At 39.4% G+C, this 22567-nt stretch overlaps 1 protein-coding gene and 1 long non-coding RNA gene across 3 annotated transcripts in view; one reads left to right on the plus strand and one right to left on the minus strand.

Annotated features, from left to right (window-relative positions):
• Positions 1–22567, minus strand: part of LOC308198226 (von Willebrand factor D and EGF domain-containing protein-like) — a 178457-nt gene that overhangs the window by 133075 nt on the left and 22815 nt on the right. For both annotated transcript variants that reach the window (XM_080600292.1, XM_080600291.1), the window contains exon 2: positions 6671–6855. In XM_080600292.1, the coding sequence (XP_080456418.1) occupies positions 6671–6855 (185 nt within the window). The remainder of the gene's footprint in view (positions 1–6670; positions 6856–22567) is intronic.
• LOC308198232 lies at positions 1474–6143 on the plus strand. The gene is made up of 2 exons (XR_013953762.1): positions 1474–2961; positions 5383–6143. It is a non-coding gene; the product is annotated as an uncharacterized lncRNA (long non-coding RNA).

The following is a 22567-nucleotide window of genomic DNA, read 5'->3' on the forward strand; positions in this document are numbered from 1 at the left end:
CTCCGATAAACCCCTGCTGTGATCTGCAGCACCCTGGATGTGTTCTGGCAAATCTTGCACTGAAACCATTTGAGCAAAATCATTTATTATGTAATGTGTACAAATTACAAGCAGTGACGAACCCTTCTGACTGACTTTGTGACCAGGAAATGCAGACTGTGAGAAAACAGTTATTGTAACAAACTGTGATGCAGTATTATACAGTGGCCAAGGAAAAAATTTAGGTATAAATCAAGAAGCTGGGTTTTTCTGGCAGCTTTATGGGGCACACACGTTTATTTCCTTCTTTGAGCTACATCTTTTCCATCTTATTCAGGCAAGTTGGACCACACTAGCCAAAAGGATTTGCTGCGTGAGGCCTCTTTGTGTTACAGAGAGGGGGAGGCAAGGACAATTGTATGTTCACGTATTTGACCAGCAGTACAGACAAGAACAGAAAAAGACTGAGAAAAAAAAAATCAAAAAATTCTAAGAGGAGATATTTCAGAGCCAAAATGTTCAGGTCCCAGCTGTGGCATAATTAGCATTAAATGTTGAAGCAGTCATTTGGGAGTGTAACTAGAAAAATTGAATACAGAGGTAGCAAAAGATTGGCATTTAAGATATAGCATTTACCTGCAATAACTGTAGTCATTGCTGCTCTAAGAATAGCAAAAAGCTGTGGGAATCTTGTACCATAATTCAGCAGCACTTCCAAAATGAAGAACAAGAGTTATACAGCTGCCTCCACACAAGAGCAAACTCTGAAAGTCTCTTGCAGGCAGGATTTCCTCTACCGAGGAGCCAGTGGTGGGAATCGAACCGCAGATTTGCTGGGGTTATCCAGGCAATCTACATAATGTACAGCACACGGCAGTGCTGTGGCATGGAAAATACCAGCATTTCTCACTTGAAATGGAGCTATGCAGCAGGAAGAAAAATAAGGTACAATAGCTACAACACTGGAAAACATCTGTGTGCCCAAAGTTTGTCCTTTTATTTCTGGGGGTATTGGTAGGTCTACCGTTAAATAGCCTTCTCCCTACACATTCTATCTCACTTATATAGTTTTGAGGATGGTGAGCCTCAATGAGTGCTTGATTAAAACTCCATATAATGGATAACATACATTCGATTGCATCCTTTAACATGTTTCCTTGGCCTTGCACTTTGTCGACCTAATGGCAAGTTAGTGAAGTAAACTGTGTTGTTGTAAATCCTAAATCTAGCTAATTCAGTGCATCTGTGTAAGGTACTCAGTGACACAGCTTGCACAAAAGAGAGCTTTTCTACGACACACACACACACAAACAAACAAACACAAAAAGACTTTTTAGGTTGTTTCCAGGCTTTTTGAGTACTTTCATACTTTATCCAATAGTAGTTAAGCGGTGTTTGTGATCTTCAAAGCATTTTATAAGCCTTCCCTAATTAATCTTCACAACACCTTTATGTGGCAGGTAAGCCTTCATTAAGTATTTTTGATTCATAATTAGGCACCAGCTAATCTTTTAAATAATTTGGTTCATAAAACCTAAAAGAAAAAAAATTAAACTTGTTCCCCCATTGCCAATAACTATGGGATAGACCATTATTGTTTAATCCAATGATGTCTCCTTCCATTTAGTTGGGGTTTGGACAATCAACTAGTTTGATTGATTGAACACTCTAAGGTTCTTTATAATTGCACAAAGAAATCAAGCTGGATTGTTCTTGTCACTTGGGTATTGCACTGAAATTATGTTGTTAAAAATAAGTAGCACCATATGTGAGAAATGCATTGTTTCAGTTAAATGGAGATAGAAGGCTTTTTGGTATATTGTTGGTTGGCATTTAAAGCATTGTGATTTTGCATCTGTTATCCACTCAAAACTTTACTTTGTCTTAGGTTTTTTTTTGCATTTCTTCGGAGTAAGTTAAAATAAATAAGATTTTTTTTTTTTTTTTTTACTTAAATCTGGGGTTGAGCTCCACAGAAATCTGTTTACGTCAGGAATATCTGTAGTAGCAATTAAACCAGTGCCTGTCTTGTGTTTCTTTCAAGTATGTGCTTCTGAACAATAGAAACTGTAATTGTAATTTCTACAGAAGGCTTTTTGTATGTCTGAAAAACAAACAAGAAAAATAAAACCTCTTCATACCTACTATTATAATGTTGAAGTATTCTTGTATACATATGAGAAAGGGAATTGCAGTTGAAAACATGAAATAATACCTTGGAAGTGTCACTTGCTTTTAAGTTCATAAAAAAAAAAAATCAAAGTAGGTTTGGATTCAGAGCAAAATAAAAACTGAAACACTGAAATAAAATAAAATAAAAAAATAACATGCAGTTGAGCTATTGTATTTTGATTGTGAGTATAAAATGTTCTACAGCAGGTTAAGTAGAGGAGGAAGTTAAACCAAACATGGGAAAAGTAAATCTTCTCTAGGGACTACAAAATCAAGCATCATAGGCAGGTTAAATTTGACAAGCTTCAACATGACCTTGTTTGATACACTAAAGATTAGTGTCTGAGTCTATGTTAAAGCCTAGTAGATATGTATATAAAATTAAATTTATATTGTTAAAAATGCAGTTGTTGAGAAAACACCAGCCTTGACTACACAACACGTCCTTCCTTTGCCACATATACCGCTGTACATGAATTTATAGCACAGTCAAATTTAGAGATGGTTTTGCTCATTTACAGAATGAAATTTCTGAAAGAGGATATTGGAAGTAATCTTGGTATACAGTCAGGGACAGGTATTGTTACTGGGCATTTTGAGAACATTGTCATCTGTAGTTCAGCTGTAGAAATACTTGCAGGACCACAGCTGGTAAAAAATTACAGTGGCTGCACTGACTCATGGGAGAGAAAAGCCTTTAAAGTCTTATCCAAGCCATGTCTGACTCCAAAAGTTCCTGAACCAGGGGGAGCTGGAGCCTGGCAACCTGCAGAGCTGGAGCAATCATCCTGCTCCCACCCTTCCCTCCAGGCAAGTGCAACCATCAGCCAGGATGAGAACCAGGTGCGCCCCTGGTCCAGTGCAAGAGCATGCTTGGAGGCTCCAGTGCAGGCCAGCTCCTGCCACGCATACCAGTGTGGCTGCAGGAAATAAATTTAGCCAAGGTGAAGGGCTGCCTTCAGACTGGGAGGAAACCAGGAGTTAAGCAGTGGCTGATCTGAGAGGTTGAATCTGAGCTGGCAGGATGCGGTGCTGTGCACATACATACCTACATGAGTGTGTTCATGTGCATACTTGTATGGGTACGCATCTGGTATGTGCCCATCAGGCCAGGTAACATGCATATATCTACATGCAAATGCTGAACCATACACATGGTCTACCTGCAGCCTCACCTCGGCAGTGGGTGTACAGTGATCGCTGTGGTCAGCAGGGTGAAAATCTGTTCTCCTCTCCCTGCTCACAGAATACAGCCCTGCCAATCCTCCATTCCAGAGGACAAGTGTATGGTAGTAATAGTTGTTCTAGTAGATAGCATGGGTTTAATCTGTTTTTTAATCCCTTTTTTTTTTTTTTAGCTTATCATTTGTTATTTGCAATTGACTACGCAAAGCTGAAAATATTAGCATTGCTTTGAGAAGTAATGAATCTGACTTGTGCGTATGGTATCAAAAGTATTATTGCTGGCTCCAGAACCAATTACTATTTGCATAATCAAATTCTTAATTGATGTTTTTTCCTTAAGGTTGCAGTGTAATCTATGCTTTTTTCCCCTTGTGTAAACAAGAAGAAGGACTGAAGCAGCATATTTCCAGCCATATTTCTGGCTTCACAATGAGTTGTGAGGCAGCCTTGGAAAGCCTGCCTGTCATTAGCATGGCATTTGGATATGCGTTACGGTTAGCAGCATGCACTGCACTTCTGTTATGCACAGATTGATCTCTTATCTGACTGTAGTGCAGATCTTCAATAACACTAGCAGGTTGTGTTCTCTCTCCTTTCTTTTTAGTGTTCATTCCTTTCCTGGGGTTGGCCCATATGTAGATGTAAATCTACAGATGTATGTGTATACCCTATATTATTTTAATTCAGAAGCCTGTTTTTGTAACTGATGTCTGTTTTTCCCCTATTGACTGTTAAATACATCTCTGTATTTTTTAATAGATTTTCTGCAGAGCTTTAATTTTTATGTCACTTTTGCTCTTCCTCTGAAGGTCATTTTGCTACTAGGTCTGGCCATGTCTGTGCATTGCTTCTTGCTCTGAGTTTTAGCCCTTAATCTCAGTAAAGGTTTGCCTGCCCTTTCTTCCTTTAGTGTATTTTTATTTTCCCTTTCACAGTGAATTTGGTGGTTCTGGAAGAACAAGCTATTGTCTGTGATCTGTAGGCAGCAGTTTTGATACCTGGGGATACAAAATTTGCAAGTTTGTGTTGCTTTCTGCTACAGTTTTTCATTGGATTGGGAAGAGGCTGTAGCCAAAAGCGCATGCCCAGGACCCAGTAATTGCTCTGCCTCCTTCGGGAGCACAGGGAGGGAGGTGAGGAAGAAATCGAGGGAGGAAGGTCAGGATCATTTGCTAACCACCAGGGAAATTCAGCAGGCAATACCTAAATTGGAAAGCTGTTTCAATCAAAAGTATTTTGCCACTTGAGGAAAAAGTTTATGGACAACAGTTGGATTCAAGGGATGGAGAATTCAGGAATACAATTCATTTTTTCACTCTGGCAAAAAAAGTAAAATTGTGTTCTGAGTTTTCCCTTTGTTTTTCATGAGTTTGTTTAATTAGTGGGTGAGAAACAGCTTCTTAAGTGTTGTTGTTATTTGTTTTTTTTCTTGCAAATGTTGCTGTGCCTCTTTATGATGTAGCTGTAGACAAGCTCTCAGCTTCTGTTTGTGACTTGGTTCTGTTTTCTGTTGAACACATTGCTATTTTTTGCAACAAAACTCAGACAGGGCTTTTTTATCATTATTATTTATTGTGGAGCTTCTTTGTGGTAAGATTCAGATTATGTGGCAGTGCCTTCCCACATGTCCACCCATCAAGAGCTGTTTCTCCTGCCACAACTGTCTCTGGGCAAGACCTCTAAATCTCCGTTATGGTTTAAATCCCCTTTGAGCTCAGCTGGGTGACAAGAATCTTTACCTACTATTCCTTTGAATTAAGAAGTTAATCTTATCCACTGATAAGCAGCTAATTGCATCCAGCCAGTATCAACAGGATATCACCAGGTGTATATTTTACAAGATTTTGGAGTAATGTACTTTTTAACTCCCCAGCTGTATTGTCAGGCTTTATTTGGCCTCTTTTCTCTTCTATCTGCTCAGGATTTTGTCTTTGACTTGTTTAATTAAAATCAGCTCGCTTCAGCCAGAGACTGGAATGTCCAATAATAACTGCTTATTAGGGAGTGGAAGCTGTGCAGTTATTAATTTAAATTATTTTGTTCCAGAGGTTTTGCTCAAATTAAATGGAAAACCAAATTAAACAATGATTTAATTAAGTGGAAGAGATGGAACGTAGAGGCAGATTTAGAAGGTGAAGATCTGAAAGAAGTGTATTCTTCCAGTCCTGACATCTAACAGATGTAATCCTTCAGCAGCATGGCGAAACAGAAATTTACTGTCATTCAGAGGATAATGAAGAAACCAATGGCAAGAATTATGTTACAAGATAAGGAACTAAACTAATAAATATAACTCTACAAACCTGAATAAAAAACTCCATAGAACAGGTTTGAAGAAACAAAGCATACATTGTTTGATGGAAATCTCGGACAGTCAGGTAGTACTACATACTTGAAAATGCTGAAATGCAATGACAAATTAAATTTTATAGAATATATACCCACTAATATAGCAATCTGTAAAAATAAACCACATAATGCATTGGGATATTCATTCAAGGATGACCTGCCATGAAATGAATATTTCAATAATAATCATGCCAATTTGTTCACAATAATTAGATTTATGGATTGTGTATGCAGAGAGTTAGAAATCCCACACAAGTGACAATTATCTCTTAACATTTCATTTAACTTTAGATTATGAAGATATACTTCTGTTGTGACAAGTTCCCAGTTCCTTTTTGTATGGATACATTTTGTTTGCTAATTTCATGAAGGTTCTCCAGAAGGTTAGCATCACCTAATATTAAGGATCCTGACACTCTAGTTTGAATACTTCATCTTTAAAGTAATTTGCAGCAATTGATTTATTATTTTCTGAATAATTTTGTTGAATACTTTACTTGAAATTATTCTTATCTCATGCAGCTAGGATATTCAAAATGCTTTTCCTTCTGTATCACTAAAGAGCTTCTTATCATGTTGACTTTTCTGATTTTTTCCCTTCTGATTTAATAATGAGAAGATATTTCTAATTTATAATAATTTATATGGCAAAAGAGTCAGGTCCCAGAATCCGTTCCTGAAACAACAGAATTGTTTGAAAAAGTATAATTTACAGTGACATAAATAGGTTAACAAATATATTTCTTTACAGCTTGAAAACACCTTGCTTTGTATTTGATTACTAACCATCCACAGGGATCCTAGCCTCTGACTACTACCCTTGGATATAACAGTATTGTTATTATTATGGGAAAAAAATCCCATTTCTTCTCACCCACCCCCATTGCACTCTGCTGGTTATGAGGGAATAGAGATGACTGGAAAGCAAAATCACATCACAGGATTTATTCACGTTCACTAGGGTTATTACGTAGTTTTTACTGACTTCAACACATCTCGTTGGCATTTCTGCAGGCCTCCTGTCGATCATGAACCGGTACCATGCAGGTGGCAGAGAGTGGTCACACACCAGGTCCTGAGTGGCCGTTCGCTGCAGCTCCAGTGAGTCGTACCTGGTGCTGCGGTAGGGATTGCGGAGGATGCGGTGTCCCGCCGGGGAGCACTCAGGAGCTGAAAAGTGAGAAAGGACAAGGATTAAAGAAGCTGGTTCAGTTGGATTCTGGCAATAAGCACTTAAAGATGGGTGCGTTTGCTTATGTTCAGTTTCAGTTTAGAACTGAGTTAAATTTCAAGGCAGACACTGGGAAAACATGAAATTTAGAATTTAGGCATATAAAATTTAAAGCCAGGTAGCATTTAGTTATCTAGATTTTCATCAAATCTGAACCAGAACCAGAAACCTTAACCCTGCAAATGTGATCTGGGTCTATTTCTAAAGATTAACATCTGCATTTCTCCTGCTCAAAAAGCAAGTAATATTTTGAGGTTCCAAAGTCTTGTGGTCTTTAAAAATATGTTTGTTTGTTTCTCTGTTTTTATTTATTTTATTATCTGCGTGAGTATTTTAGTCACAATATTATTTGATGCTCAAGAATAAAGCCCACTTCACATACTTTCAAGTACATACTTATAAAAATAATGAAAACAAATTCTAAAAAGAGAAAAGCTAATATTACCACATGTTTTTTAGAAATCAAGTCAGGTTAGGCTTACAGCTATTGGAGCCACAGGTCAACCACACCTTGCCTGAAGTAGGTATGCATAAAGCCAGACACACCAGAGCTCGTGTGTGTGGATCACAAAGTTTGAATCTGAACTGCTGCCCTTCTGTGCATGTTTGCTTACATGCCTGCCCTGTTTATTTCCATGTGTGTCTTGATTCTTTGCAGAATATTCAGTATTTTCTTATCGTCTAATAAAAGGAAGCCTTCACTGATTCTTTTAAAAGTTGTTTATTAACAGAGAGCTTATCACGTAGGGAGAAAAAGGGCCTTTTCTTGGTTAACTTTTGCTTCCATTTGCTTCCATTTTTTTTCTGCTTAACCATTTGCTTCCTTTCTGCAAAGTGGGACACAGGAGGAGGACAAGGTGGAGTTGGGCTGCTCTGCACATCAGCAACAGAAGTCTCAGCTCATTTCTTGCTGCAGTAATCTTTAACTGCTAATGGTGATGGAGCAGGCAGAGAACACATCACAGGAACCACACGACCTGGTTTGGGGAGCAGGCCTAGCAGTTAGCAAAATTACCCCTTTGCACTGTAAATAGAGCATATTTATGTGACACCACTGACAGACAATGAGACCCCCTCCCCGTAATCTCATTTTTCAAATGTCACTTTATGGATAATAACTCTGCTTTAATGTTACACCGGTGGCACTCTGAAACAGATTTATCATTTTTATTTTATTGACAAGATACTCAGAAGGTCAAAGTCAATCCATTTATAGCACTATTTTTAAAGATTATTTTTATTGTGCCAAAGGCAAGGCAATGGTATACAAGACAAATGGGGACAAAATGTAGCGTAACAGAGCCTTCATTGCAAATTTCACAGAATTTAACTGTCAAAACTACATTGCAATTCCAGTGCAAAATTCCGTTGAATTAATACAATCACCTTTTTAAATAAAAAGTAGTGCCCAAAGCTTTTATTTTCTACAGTTAAGAGCCATTTTACAGAGGAAACTCTAGGAAATACTGGACCAATTAAATCTGGGATCTGATCCCCTCTGTTAGATGTCCTTTTTGGACATCTGCGCCAAGCACTAGAGACCACTTGGAGGCCTCTGCCAAGTTCCAACCCAAGGGACTAAGTGACATTTCAGCAGACTGACTATTTCACTCAAATGAAAAGTTTTCCCTATATTTAAAAACTGTTAAAAAATGCAGATCCTCATAGACCTATTCAATGTCACTCAGAGCTTCAGATGTGTTTGTGGGAAGAGGGCTTCAGCTCATGGTGATGTTTGCTTGCTCTAAGTTCCTCAATTCTGAACAAGAGACAAAAGCATCTGAAAGTAAATGGGATTTAAATGTGGCTCTATACACAGTATTGGCACAGGAATCCTGTGAGACCCTTGTAATATAATTAATAACATTCAGTTTCTCGGTAACAATAATATCAAATAATTCATTTAAATAATTAATAACCTTCTGCTCGAAGTGTATTAGTAATAATCCAAATTCACACAGTATGTTGTGGTCTTACCAATGATTAAGTACTCTGTCTAAACAATGCAAATATATTAGACATTGAGACATGGCTAATTATTTTTCATCCTTCCCGTAGTTTTGTTTGCAGTAGTTTAGAAAATGCTGCCTTGCATGTTAACATTAGAGCTGTTTAATGCTGTGGATGGGGCATGCAAAGGGCATGAAGGGAGTTAGAGTAACGGGAGGGGAGGCAGGATAGGTCGGTCAGGAGACGGGTGTTCACCCACTAACCAGCAGTATGTGGGACAACAGCCATGAAAACAAGTCCTGCAAAGCATGTTTGTGAAGCCCTGTGAGCAGGAGTAAGCTTGAACCAAAGCCCACCCAGGTTTTGCAGCAAGCCATCAGCAGCCCAACACCTCAATTATCAAGCTCCTGTTGTAAAATGCTGATTATAGCCATATATCAGAATCAGGGTAAACTTTAACATGTAAATTGCAGGCCATGATACAAGTTAATTAGTACTGCCTTTCCCACAAGAAATAATAAAGGCAGTGCTGTAATCAAACTATATCATGAAAATGTTATTTAAAGAAGATATGGTAGGGCCCTGCTGGTGGCTCATGGGCTGCGGGATGCCTGCCCGTACCTCCTGGTGACTGCAGCTACATGACAACCAGAGGAAGGCCCCTGGTAATTTGTATTTCATGCAAAAATCAGGTGGAGATGTCAGCTTTGTGTACAGTGATAAGAGCTCAATATCCCAACTGTCCCTCCTGCTGTGGGGGTTACAGTCCCCCACAAGTCCAAGTCCATGCCTTGTACGGAGTAGCTGTGTGCAGGATAGATTGCCTTTAAAAGGATATATTTATTTCTTTACATATGAGAAACCTGTACAGTTAATTTGCTTTAGTCTCCTGCAAAGAGCTGCTTCTTGTGCCACCGCCACCCTCTGTGTGGGCCAGCAGCTGTTGCTCAGACATCCAGATTTGCTCACTTCGCTAGACTGCAAGCACTTGGTTTAAACCCAGCAAATCTGCGGCAGCAACGTGCTGCAAAGAGGCACCAAACAGCTCCTTTCTGACACATTCAGAGCAAACAAAACCAGTACCTGCTGCAGCTGCTAAGTGAAAACAGCAGTAGTGTATCTGTGGTGGAACAATACAGCAAGTCTTGCGAGGGAAATCTGTCTGCATTGAAGCCATAAGGAAAGCTGCCATCAGTGCCACAGAGGTCAAGATCCACATGACGTGAATGTGGGGGAAGCTGTTATATGTAAATGAAATATCAGAGGGCTGTGGGCTGGCCAGGGAGAGGAGAGCTGCCTGTGGAAGGCACAAGCGTCTGGAAATATCTCATGGAAAATGAGCAGAATGTGACTATCTGATGTGGCATTTTGTGCATGACATGCTGCTGGGGAATTAGGGTTTGGCTGGCAGCTGAAGGAAGCACTGATGTGTCCACAGCTGGGGGAAGACAGACACGCAGGGAGACACTTGGGGTGTCAGCCCAGAAGCCCGTCTGCGGGGGGTTACCCAACAGTGCACCTCTTGGGCAGTGACACTGGTGGAACAGATGCTGCTGCAGGGACTCTCAGGCAGCCACAACGGACACGTGTCCCTTCCATCTGATGCCCACGGTGGGGAGGGACACCAGGAACATTGGAACAGCAGGCTGAAGACTTGAAAGGAAATCATTCACTAAACATTTGCTTTTATTCCTGAGGGAAGGCGGGAGCGGGTGTGATACAGCTCTGCCTGTCGCTCTCGCTCCCAGCAAATATCAGTGGCTTACGCAGAGAAAGGTTTACGAAGCTCTGAGATTTTGTTTGTTTGCTTTGAATAGCAGCAGCAAATCAAATAATATCAATAGGTGATTGCAGCTCGAAAACCCTGGAAGAAATATAGTCCGCAAGCCTGAGGTGCATGTTTGTCTTGGGTAAAGCGGTGCCAGCCACACAATATATTTAAAGGGCATCCTAAAGCTCCAGGAAATAGCTGGCAGAACGCAAAATAATTTTTGTGTGGAGGGTGAATGAAAGCCTGGTGATTGATTCAGATAATAGGAACCAACAGCAGAATTTGGTGATGTGTTGTGTTTGTCCTGTGGCTGGGAAAGAGAAATTCCCAGCCCAGGCTGGCCCTAGGGCTCCCACGTGTCTTCGCACCCGGCCAAGGAGAAGAGGGGCCAGGGAGCTTCCGAAGCGTGGCATCTGAAATACACACACGTATGTGTATGTAGGTACACAGCGACACGCATGTGTGTATACGAATGTGGAGATATATATATATATATATTTAAACTTACAAGTGAAAATCCTTTTTTTTTTTTTTTTTTTCTTTTTGAGGTTTGTATGATGTATGGTTATCTTGTGCAATCTCTCCCTGGCAGATCTGGCAGATTTTCAGGTTTTCTGCCTTTTTTTTTTTCTTATTATTATTCTAAAATCCATAGTGGAACAATACATTTTCCTGAGTGTTTGAATTTCTCTTCACAGAAAACTTATGAAATATTTTCATTTTGGAAAGTTATTCCAAAATGCCTAGGGTATTAAGCTGTACCTCCAAATCAGTGGCAGACCAAGGCTGTGTTGGCTTTCTTCTCTTGTCTCAGAGACAGAAGGAAAACTTTTCATCGGCGGCCACTTCCATGCCTGGTGGCTGTATTTCGCTGATGTAGCAGAGCTCAGGTGAAAGCTTCTGAAGTGCAGTCTGCTTCCCAATAGGATGATTTACCATATGTTGAAAGAGAGTTTGGGCAGAAAAGGAAGGCAGACACTGGGAAAGACAAATTCTTTCCAAGCTGCTAATGGATGTATTCAGTATAACAGTAGAAGACACCGATCTGATAACATCTAAAAGTTTCTTTTGGTGGATGCAAGCTACAGATGTACAATTAATAGATAAGGCATTTGTAGCTAAGAAACATCTGACAGTTTATTACAGACAGAAGTCACTGCCTTATTTCACCAATATTTGCTACCATTTTAACACAATTATTCTACATGTTGACGAGAGAATATTTATTTCTAAAATTATTCAGAGACAGGAATTTGTTGTGAATATGAATATGACCACTATAAAAAAATGCTTGAAACATTCATGCTCCTCTGGTAGGTAAAACATAATAATTTTATGAAAACTATGATAACTAATAAATAAAGCTATTTTCAGATAATTCAGAAGCAGAAGAACCTCCTACTGAACTGAAATAATAATGAAGATCATTGGATAAACGCCACATACTCATAATGGCTAGTTCTTGAACAAGTCATATTTTGTTCGTAGAATGAAATTGATAGAGATAAATGAACAAATGAACCTTTGTGTAAAATGAATGTAATTATAGAAAATTTGACCTAGGAAGAGACTGAGCACCCACTGAAAAGAAGACATTTTTCATACATATTATTTGGACTGAATAACAGACAGAATTAAGAAGAAAAATCAGGCCAAGCAGGAATGTGGTTTTCTAGGCATCTGCTGCTTAACATTTTCCGTTAGATATTACACTGTTTGAAAATAAGGTGTCTTCTGGTAACCGGGGCAACTCAGCACACAATTAAAGATAGTTTCACATGTATTTGTTATAAAATAAGCATGCTTTTAAGGCAGGCTTTAGACTGTTCAGCTCTAGGGACCTGATACATTTTGAAACAAGAATCTGTAGTATTTCCTGCTGCAGAGTTGTCCAAGCACAAATGACAGAGGTAGCAAAGTGGGAACACATCCCTTTCTTTCTCCTCTCAGTCCTATGGATGCTTTATGCTTTACCCTTGAAATTTTCTACTTACAGTATGTGCAACTGAAACTCTTACTACATATTACTCCCACCAGGCAGAATTAGTGAGTATATTGCTTAATTCTTAGGGAATTGTTATTTTTTTTTTCAACACAAAGGAGTTAGCCCTGAGAGAAAGTGCAATTGAAAAAAAATCCTCCTACAATCTAAAGATGCTGTCTGTGTGATGTACCCAAGTTTCATTTGCCTGGGAACGTCACTTATCATTCTGGTCTCCTGCGAAGTAATGCAATATGCTATTGACAAACCAGGGGCCAGCATTCAATTCCAGGGAAAACAATTATTTATTCATACTAGTATCTCTTATATGGGCTTGCATTTCTATTTTTAATTTGTGGTTTAGAAAAGAGGAATTGATTACATGCAACCTCTCCTCTGTCCTGTGTTTCCCCTGAATGCTTTGCAGAATAATGAGCTATGAGCTCCACAGGAGTACGCAGATAGAGATGGACAAGTATCTTACACAGGAACAGAAGAAGTGTCAAGAAAGGCCAACAAAGTAAGTGACAACAAGAGGTCCCTGAAAGAAAGGTGAGCAAAGTCTGAGGAACTTCTGGGCAGCTTAACATGGAGTTTGGAGCACTGTGACAGGAGATGTTCAGCAAAGAGATTTGTTCTGCACTCCATAAACAGGGAGGATGAGGGAACCACATATTTCCTTTTGGCGACGACAACATACTAGCGACCAAATGATCTGGGTGAGCAAAGAAGTTTCCAGAAGATGTGCTGTCTTTTGAAATGTTTCTCTTTCCTGGACTCTCTATCTGGCATCTCTCACCAAGAGGCAATTTCACGACAGGGAGAACACATGGTAAAAAATTTCAGGAGGCTGGACAAGACAGAGGAAATCTGTAGTGTCATTGCTTGGTGAAATGTAGCCTCATCTATTGAATGTGCCAATTAGAAAAAACAACAGTCAAATTGTGTCAATTACTCTATTAAATTTTACCAAGTTTCATCCCCAGTAATTCTGGCTTGGCTTCAGAGACGGAAAACATCAGCATCTGAATATAGAAATCACTTACTATTGCTATGTCAGAAGAGAATTTAAAACCTCATAAATTTCCTCAAGTTATCTTTAAGTTAATGGTGATGCCTTTAAGGACTTTGGAGTAATCAATAAAAAGAAAATTATAATTATTGTTATTGATTGGTCTATTTTGCTCTCATTCCTCATAATGAAAAAATGAAACAATATGAAAAGGTTTGTTCTCACCTCCTAATCTCAGTTGAACATACACTTGCAAATGTAGCTTTCCTAAATAGCAGTAGCAAAAACAAACTCATGTTTTGATTTTAGAACCCACTGGGCTCTATTCAGATGGAAATTTGATTTCCATGGTTTACCCCTTTGAGAGTCGGAGTTGTTTCCATGCCTAAACTGTGATGTGGGCTAATTACAATTTGAGAGCCACACATTTTTCCAGACTGCTCCCTTGGTAAATGCTGAATTTTGGACACATTTCCCCCACTTCTTCAGCTTAATTCTGCATGTGGATGATATAGCGTTGGAGAACATGTCACTGCTAACTTATTGTCAGTGAATCCAGGATGCAGCAAAGACTGGCAGAAAGATAAGGGGACTCCAGCTGAAGGCAGCTGAGCGCTGCCAAATGCCAGATTCCTGCGTACATCCTGGGTGTGATTTAGTTCCTAATGTATGCAGGGTGACGAGGCAATTTTTCCTGTTATTGTTTTGCTATTATTCATTGCTATGATTCATTCCATTCACCAGCACAATAGTGTTTTCAGCAGCCACACGCTCCTCACACCTTTATAATGGGCTTTTCTGTCAGGGCTTTGACATTTAGGAAGAATGGTTTGGTTTGCTCTTGCCTTCTCAGTAAGGTTTTATTCATTACTGTTCTGCGGCAATGCTCTCCTTGCTTGTACATGGACACGCTCCATTTCCCAACTAAAGCACAGCCCTAGAAGGATCTCACCACCTCCTGACCAAGATCCAGTTCCTATTGACCCCATCCATTCATCCGCTCATAGGCTGCCCACTCCTCGAAACTTGGAGAGTCAGCATGGAATGGGCTCGAGCACATAGCACAGAGAATGCAGAAACACTCCACAGGCGTTATTGCACTTTGGATGGATTTAAAAATATTAAAATAAAAGGTCACGAGCTAGAAATAGTCAGAGGTCTGCCTGGCCAGTGTGATAAGATAAAGCTGTGTACTCCCAACCGTGCAAGTGCGACATTATGTGTAGTAGATTTAGAGAAACCAAGTTTATCAGTGATCCTCAGAGTTTGTTTCTTCAGTGTTCGGAAGGTACAATTTCTGTACATACAGCTGTAATCAACTTTAATATTAAAATTCAATAGCTCCTTCCTGCTACAGAAACAGGATGGTCACAGCTTTAGCCAGCAGTTTCCTTTAGCCATGGTGATATTTTGAGGGAATCTTGCACAGCTGGATGCCGCCCGTTGTGCACCTAGTACTTGAAAAAGACCTGCTGGCACCAGTTTGTATCATGAAAGAGGAAGGCTTTCAGCACCTATACATGAAAACCACTCCAGAAATACATTTACTCATTTTATTTAGTGGAAGTCAGTCTCCACTCACTGTTCTAGCGGGTACAAATTTTCATTTTTGTTTAGGTTTCTCTTGTTTTGGTTGCTCCATAGATCTGTGCTAATTCACCAGGAGTAACAGAAGCATACATAAACATAGCAGGGTTCCAGGAATCTATAAGGACTTCAGTTATAAGTTGCTTTTTGATATAAAAGAGAATCTAGTTCAGCTGGTATCAACTGAGCCTTCATTACATTTACAGCTGCTACCTGCACAGTCTTTTAGGATATAATTACCATAATAAGAAAAACATCTCCATAATTATATGTGCGTAAGGCAAGATGCCTTTCTCTGGGCATCTAGCTAGAGCTGCAGATACAGATATGCACGCTTGCAGAGGACACAGGGGATTAGGGAGGCAGAGGAATAAATACAAGACAATTGTTGCCCCATATGGTGCATATTATAGGCAGATGTGTTTTGATCAGGATCAGCCGTGCAGAAGGTAAACCAACTGAATTTTTCTCATTTACACTGAACTAACTCTAATCACAGTGTAGTTTTGTGTGGTTTGAAATGTATGCTCTCTTAAAAACAATTCCAAATTTACAGGGGAGAGTTATGTCCTCAGAAGAAGGTCTTCGGATCTGGGAAACCAGCTTTATCCCCTGTTGGTCAGCCAGGCTTTGTGGGGGTTTTGCATGTGGGGATGGGATGGGATGGGTTGGGATGGGACAGGATGGGACGGGACGGGACAGGATAGGACGGGACGGGACGGGACGGGACGGGATGGGATGGGATGGGATGGGATGGGATGGGACGGGCTTCCCCCCACCACAGCTTATGTGTTGTCAGTGCTTTTTGCAGGAGGTGCAGCACCGGCACTTTGTAGTTCTTTAGAAAATAAATAAAATAAAATCAGATTGCTGGATGAAGTATTCTTGATGGGAACCACTCTCTTTTTCTTAGACACCGATAACACAGTACCAGACAAGAAGAATCTTAGTAATTTTTTATTTCTATGGAGCCATTTCCATGCTGAGCTTTCAATTCTAACTCCTCCACCTCCTTCTTGCCTGATAACAGTGAGCACAGACTTTTAGCTTATAAAATAGAGCTATACCTTTTATTGAAAAAGATGGTACAAAAAGCAGTATTACTGAAGGAAGAAGTAGTCAGAGCTTAATGCTTCTGATAATGGATAATTCAACAAAAATATTATCTGTGTATCACCATCCACAGGTAAAACAAGGTGTTTATAGACATACATGCACTATATCAGATTTTCTTCCATCTATCTATCAAAAGATTATCAAAAAACAGACTTGATTTTGCATTCTTACTTGGTAATTGACTAATAACTGTAATTTTCATCTTAAGAAGATAGGCTAGAAATCACTGTTTAGAAAAGCCCTACAACATAACAATTGATCAATTCTTCATTACAATTGATGCATTCAGTTTACCACAGTAATTTCATTTGCAATTTGAGATTAAAAAAAAAAAAAAAAGGCAACAAACGACAGAAATCTACTCAAGCAATTTCAGATTGGAAAGCCATAACACAAATTAGTACACAAAGAAACAGCAGGCAATCAATTTATCATTTGCTACTTTATTCTTTAACAATTTGCAGTCATTGTTGAGTTGCTTTTGAAACTTGTAAAATTTGATTATGTGTAACCTGGTGAATGTCAGGCTTTGGTCATTTCTGTGTTTTATGAGTTGTCCAGAGAAGAGAGGTTTTGTGCAGGTAGATCTGTCTGGCACCTGCCTACATCTGACACAAAAAAACTTAGCATGAAAGACCTGGCACCTCATTTTAATTAATTTATTTATTTTTAGTATTAATTCAGTTCAGGGAAGGTTTAGCTCCCACTGAAGCAGTTACAGAGCACTCCAGAAGTCACACTGTGGACCTACACCTCGAAACCACTATGCAAGTCAGCTGTAGTCCCATGTGTGCTATTGACTATCATGTCTCCTACAGTATTAAATGTGTGGGTGGAACATTACAGAAATGCGATGATGGTCTTAACACCACAGTTTGAATAACACACCTGTGAGCCCATTAATAAAGACGGTTTTGCCTGTGATAGACTGTGAGAAGTGGTGCTGTCACATGCTGCTATGCAGACCTTACACCTGTTCACATTTATTCATAGGTGACCTCAAGAGGGCTTTCTATTTTTTATTCTCCACAGTTTGTTTTTCTACATTTGGAAATGAGGATCCCATTAACCTTTTTAGCCTTGATGTCAAACTGAGTTGTATGAATATTGTTTGCAGGCACATATGCTCAGAGAGGCACTGGATGTGCTCAGAGCACAGGGTGCAGAACAGACCCGGTGGAAGAGCTGCAAAGGGCAAACAAACAGATGAGAGGAAGGGGGATGACTTGTGGGCATTGTCTACTGGATTTAGGCTCTGCTGGTGCATTTGGAGCTGGCTGCTTTTCCCTGACCTGAAACCAGTTCTGCCATGTACTGGGCAGTGCTCAAACAATTGTTTATACCTTGGCAGATCCCTCTCCCACTGAAACTGCTCTCTTTTATATAGTCTATAAACAAGAACAAGCTGACTTATCCAGCTTTCAAAACTATTTCCCTTCCTTTTCTTTTATTTTTCTCTCTCTGCACCAATACATATTCAATTGTGTTTATAAAATGCATAATTTCAGCAAAAGCTACAGGTCTGATACCAAATGTTCTGCTGCCTCATGATCACCCTGCAGAGCAGAAATCAGGGCTCATTTCCCCACTCCAAAGCATATTAAAACCAGTTTGTGCTTTGCCCCAACTACTGCATATTGGCTATAATTAAACATAAAATATCTTTTTTTTTTTTTTTTGTTAATATAGGGAAGAGAATGTCAGGCAGAGGCACTTAACTGTAGGAGAAGTTTTCACGGAGCAGATTTCTGAAGGGATGGAGGTAGGTGCAAATGCCCTCCAAGGAAGGGCAAGGTTTGTCTGCTGCCACTAGCTCCAGTCACAATGGGAGAATTTAGGCATTTCTCTGCCCTCCTGCCTTCCATGCCCACAAGCTCTACATCACGGAAAATGGCTGCTCATAGACCATTCAAGCTGAACTGCTCTAGATAAGTGTATTCTCTCATCTTTGAGGTGAGAGAGGTATTTTATTCTGCACTGTAGTATGAACAAATAATCATACTTAACCCTCACTCTTGTCCCATGCCATTCAAGCAACTTTCACTCTTCAAATTTCTTTTGCTATGAATAAAGTTCAAAGTTATCTACTGATTGAGACAAAGGATGGTTAAAAATGGCATCATCATGTGCCTCAAAGACTTTCCCTACATACTAAAAAATCAATGTCGAATTGACTTTTTTTTTTTTTGGGGGGGGGGGGGAGGATTTTTAGTGTTTGGTTGTTTTTTATTGTTGTGTTCTATTTTTTTTTGACTCTTGCATTGGCTAGACTGAGTCTGCAGCTGACCGTGTTTGGCATGTTTCAGTCTCAGCAGTCCAAAGTGAAGCTTTTCATCAACAGAAGTACGCAGTACAAGGCTTGTTGTCTCTCACTCAAAGCATGTTGAGGACAGATCTGTGTTTTTGTTTGACGAACACCAGAACACCCAGCCCTCATGCCTGGGGTCTCAGGACTGAGATGACTTTACTTTTCCCTTTATGATTTCAGCCCCCACAATTTGCTCACTTACCCCCAACTTAACCTTTTGTCAGGAACTACAATTCTCACTTTTACTCACATATTACTTTCAAATGTGGTGTGAAAGAAAAGCCAGGGTCCGAACTTACTGTGAAGGTCTTTGGTAGCTATTTTTAACCTCTCATGCCTTCTCTGACATGCCACAGTAAAATTCTAGGCTAAGGATGAATTTCATTTCATCCTTTCCATTATTTGCTGAAATAAGTGTAAAAGAAAGCACTAAAATCTAGGTTATTTCCTTACAGAACATGTAGATTCAGCAGTATGGCTCAATATTAATAACAACTGAATGGCTAAATCCCTGCAAACTGGGATAAAAGTTTGCTCCTAGGGATCCAGCAAACACACTTAAACCACTGAATTATCTTAATTCTAAAATAACCTTCCAGCAGCACTGCGGGGCCCAGCTACGCTTTGGGTTATTTAGCCATATCTGGAATTTTGAGGCTATTCCAGACACAGACAGGCACAATGCAAAGCAGAGTTGGCCAAACATGTGAAGACCTGAGGTATAAAAGGATTAACAGATGCTAATGTTCTACATTTTTCTGTTGCAATAACGTGAGCACAGACAACACCCAGAGCAACACAGAAAGGAAAAGATTGCATGTAGGAGGGACAGAGAGACACTGCTATAATACTATGCTGTAGTAAATTTTGGAAAAGGCAACTGTTGAACAGATGTTACAGGCACTAGGAAAATTTACTAATTAGATGATTTGCAATTCACTGGTCTAGTGAGGAAAAGTGGTTTACTTCAATCTAAACTAAAACCTTTCAGTTTTTACAGAGAAATAGAATTTCTAAAATCAGAAGGAAAGAATGATAATAACTGTACATCACACTAAACTCCTGTTCAGCCTGAAATGAAATATCTTGGAAACAGGAAGGATTGAGTCATTTTTGAAGATTTTGAAAGGACATATTTAAACTTTTTTTTTTTTTTTTTTAATGTGCTTCTTCTTCTCTAGTCCAGATAGTTTGTCACTTTCAAGATGAAGCTACAGTAGATCCTGATGATGTAAGAAAAGCGTCAGCAATGCCATTTTTGCCAGCTCTGTTCACTGGAAACTCTCTGCCGAGGGAACTCGTATCAGCTGGGTTTGCTCCAAGGTACACAGTCTTCATCTTTTCATTTTCTCTATCTTGATTGCCTTCCTTCACATTAACTGCTGCCTATGACGAGCCGTTACTCTTTATTCTTTCATATTCCTTGCCCTGACTGCAGGACAGCCAGATCCAAAGTACAGGTCTCTTGCAAGACCTCGTCATTCTACAAGCTGGATGTTACACAGCTCCTACTGTTCTGGTGTTGGGAAAGCAATGCGTACACACAGCACCACATAAACATATTGGAGAATGAAGTGCATCTTGGCATGACACTTATCCCAAACCTGATTACCCAGTGTAAAAAGCACAGAGATATTTTTGGCATGACAAGTGCTGAAAAGAGGGACAGCCTGCTGCTCTTCATGATAATCCTTCTTATCTATAATTTTTTGCTACAGTGCTTGCATGGGAATGTGAGGCAAGGAGACCACTCTGCTCCCTTGATGGTCCTTCTATAATAGATGGATTCCCCTGTCCTCTTCCTCAAGCAAGGATGTCTAATTCTGATTTATCTCCCATGCTGTAGTGATCAGCCACATAAATATGACTCCTCTAGCTATGAATCCAAAATGCTCTGGATCTGTATGTGACCTGAAAACATTTTTACATACTCCTTCAGCAGCAAAACACAGACTTCATCAGTCTGGAAAGACAACTGCTTTTCCTGCATTCTTGCATCCATAAAAGGGATCCTTAAAAGGTATGCAAGGGTACCTAAGGATGCAAGGGTCATAGATCTTCATAGCCATAACACAGATTCCATCATGTTGCTGGTAAGTCTGGCCTGCCATTAGAATCTCCATCACTGGAAAATCCTAATATAGATAATAAAGTAGCTCTGACTTGAAATGGCCACCTGAACCATCTATATTTCTCTGTATTTCTCTCAAACTCATTTCTTAATATTTGTTACTTATTCATTATGACTCCTTGACTACAAAGAGTACTTCAAAGCTGAATATTTCTCTTTAATCTGGGACCCAAAACATTATCACTCTGATCATGGGATTGCAGCTTTCAAATATTCTTCTCAGTCCTATTCTTGGAATGCATTGCATCATTTAAAATCCTCTTCTAAGTTAGGAAAAATGATCTTTTCTCTTTCAAGGCAAACTTTTTCTGAGGATCATCCATGGACTTCATGGGTGTATGCCAAGAATGACATAGAGTTTTATACAGGTTTAATCTTATTTGCAATAATAATTTGCAGTAATTTTGAATAACCAATATCCTTTCAAAGTTTTCTTACAGCAGAAGGTTATTTTGGCTATGATTTCATGAGAAATGGCACTCCATCTCTGCAAAAGGCTCTGCAAATAGTCATTAAATGACATGAGAACAGGACATAAAGAGCTAGTTTGTGATCATATTCATGTGTGCATATGGTATATGTTGATACAGTGGAAGAGTCTGCTTTTTATTTTTTTTAATTATTTATTTTTTATAAGGTAGGTATATCTATGTATAATAGCTAAAATAAGGGTTGCTTTTTTTTTCTGCCAGACTAAGTAGGACTTGGAACTGCTAACAGACAGCATTAAGATTAAAGAGAATAAACAAAGTGATTAATCATTTCTTCTGGCCTAAGTAAAATAAACACTATAGCTGGGTTAGCCCCGCCAACAATGTCAGTGAGAATTTAGGGAAAAAATCCTTGTCTAGGAGACAAAACCTTGGTAGAAGGAGAAGGCAAGAAATACATGGGGGAAACAGACTGCCTGTCCCTGTTTTCCTAATGTCTAGCCTGAGCCAGCAGCACGAAACTACAAGACACTTGGGCAACACGATACAAGGTCCAAGAAAATAGGGCAGGAAAGGACTGGGGAAGGTCGCATAATCCATCCGTGTTTAACACCATGCACCATGGATTATACAGAATCCCATTTTCCACACGTGGGATAATATATGTGGACTTTAGAGATGTTACCATTGTTAGTCTGTGCTCTGTGTAGAGTGTGTTGGTTTGATGCAGAATTTATCTTTCTGAGCAGCTCTCAGAAATTCCCTATGAACCTTGCAAATTCTTTTCCTCAGGCCCTCAGGTGCTGCCCCAAAGGTCTATCTGCACAGTCCCTCTGAGGAGAGTGCTCTGAACAGTCCCCGCTGCTCACCAACAAGGGGGAGCTTGTTCATACCCTTATCTGCTTAGGGTTTGGCATGGATGTTGCATGCCTGTTTTACTTTCTGTCTGCTAACAACTTGCCCCTGAGTATTTGGAATTGGTATAAAGTGAATAGAGTGAGATACCATATGTTAATTCCAATATGCTTTTTGGCTGATAAAAGTGAAAAGTATAAGCTCTTTGTGAGATTATTGCATATAAATGCATCAAGGCAATTGCATGGATAGGCTGGAAAAGCATTAGCTTTACCCATTAAGATTTTATCTAAATAATCCAAATGTTATGAAGGAGGAAAAAAATAAGTAGAAAGTTGGGTAGCAAGATCAAACTACCTAAAAAATCCAATCTTTTATCCTGCAAATATTTTGAAAGTTAAACTTTTTAAAACAGCTAAGAGGTGTTTTATATTGGGCTGGGGCATCAGAACTGTTGCTGACTCTCTTGCTGGGGTAGAAATGAATATTCTGCCACTGCACATATTTCT

This window comes from Anser brachyrhynchus, assembly GCF_964034855.1.
Source record: "Anser brachyrhynchus genome assembly, chromosome: 7".
In the NCBI taxonomy this organism is placed as follows: domain Eukaryota; kingdom Metazoa; phylum Chordata; class Aves; order Anseriformes; family Anatidae; genus Anser; species Anser brachyrhynchus.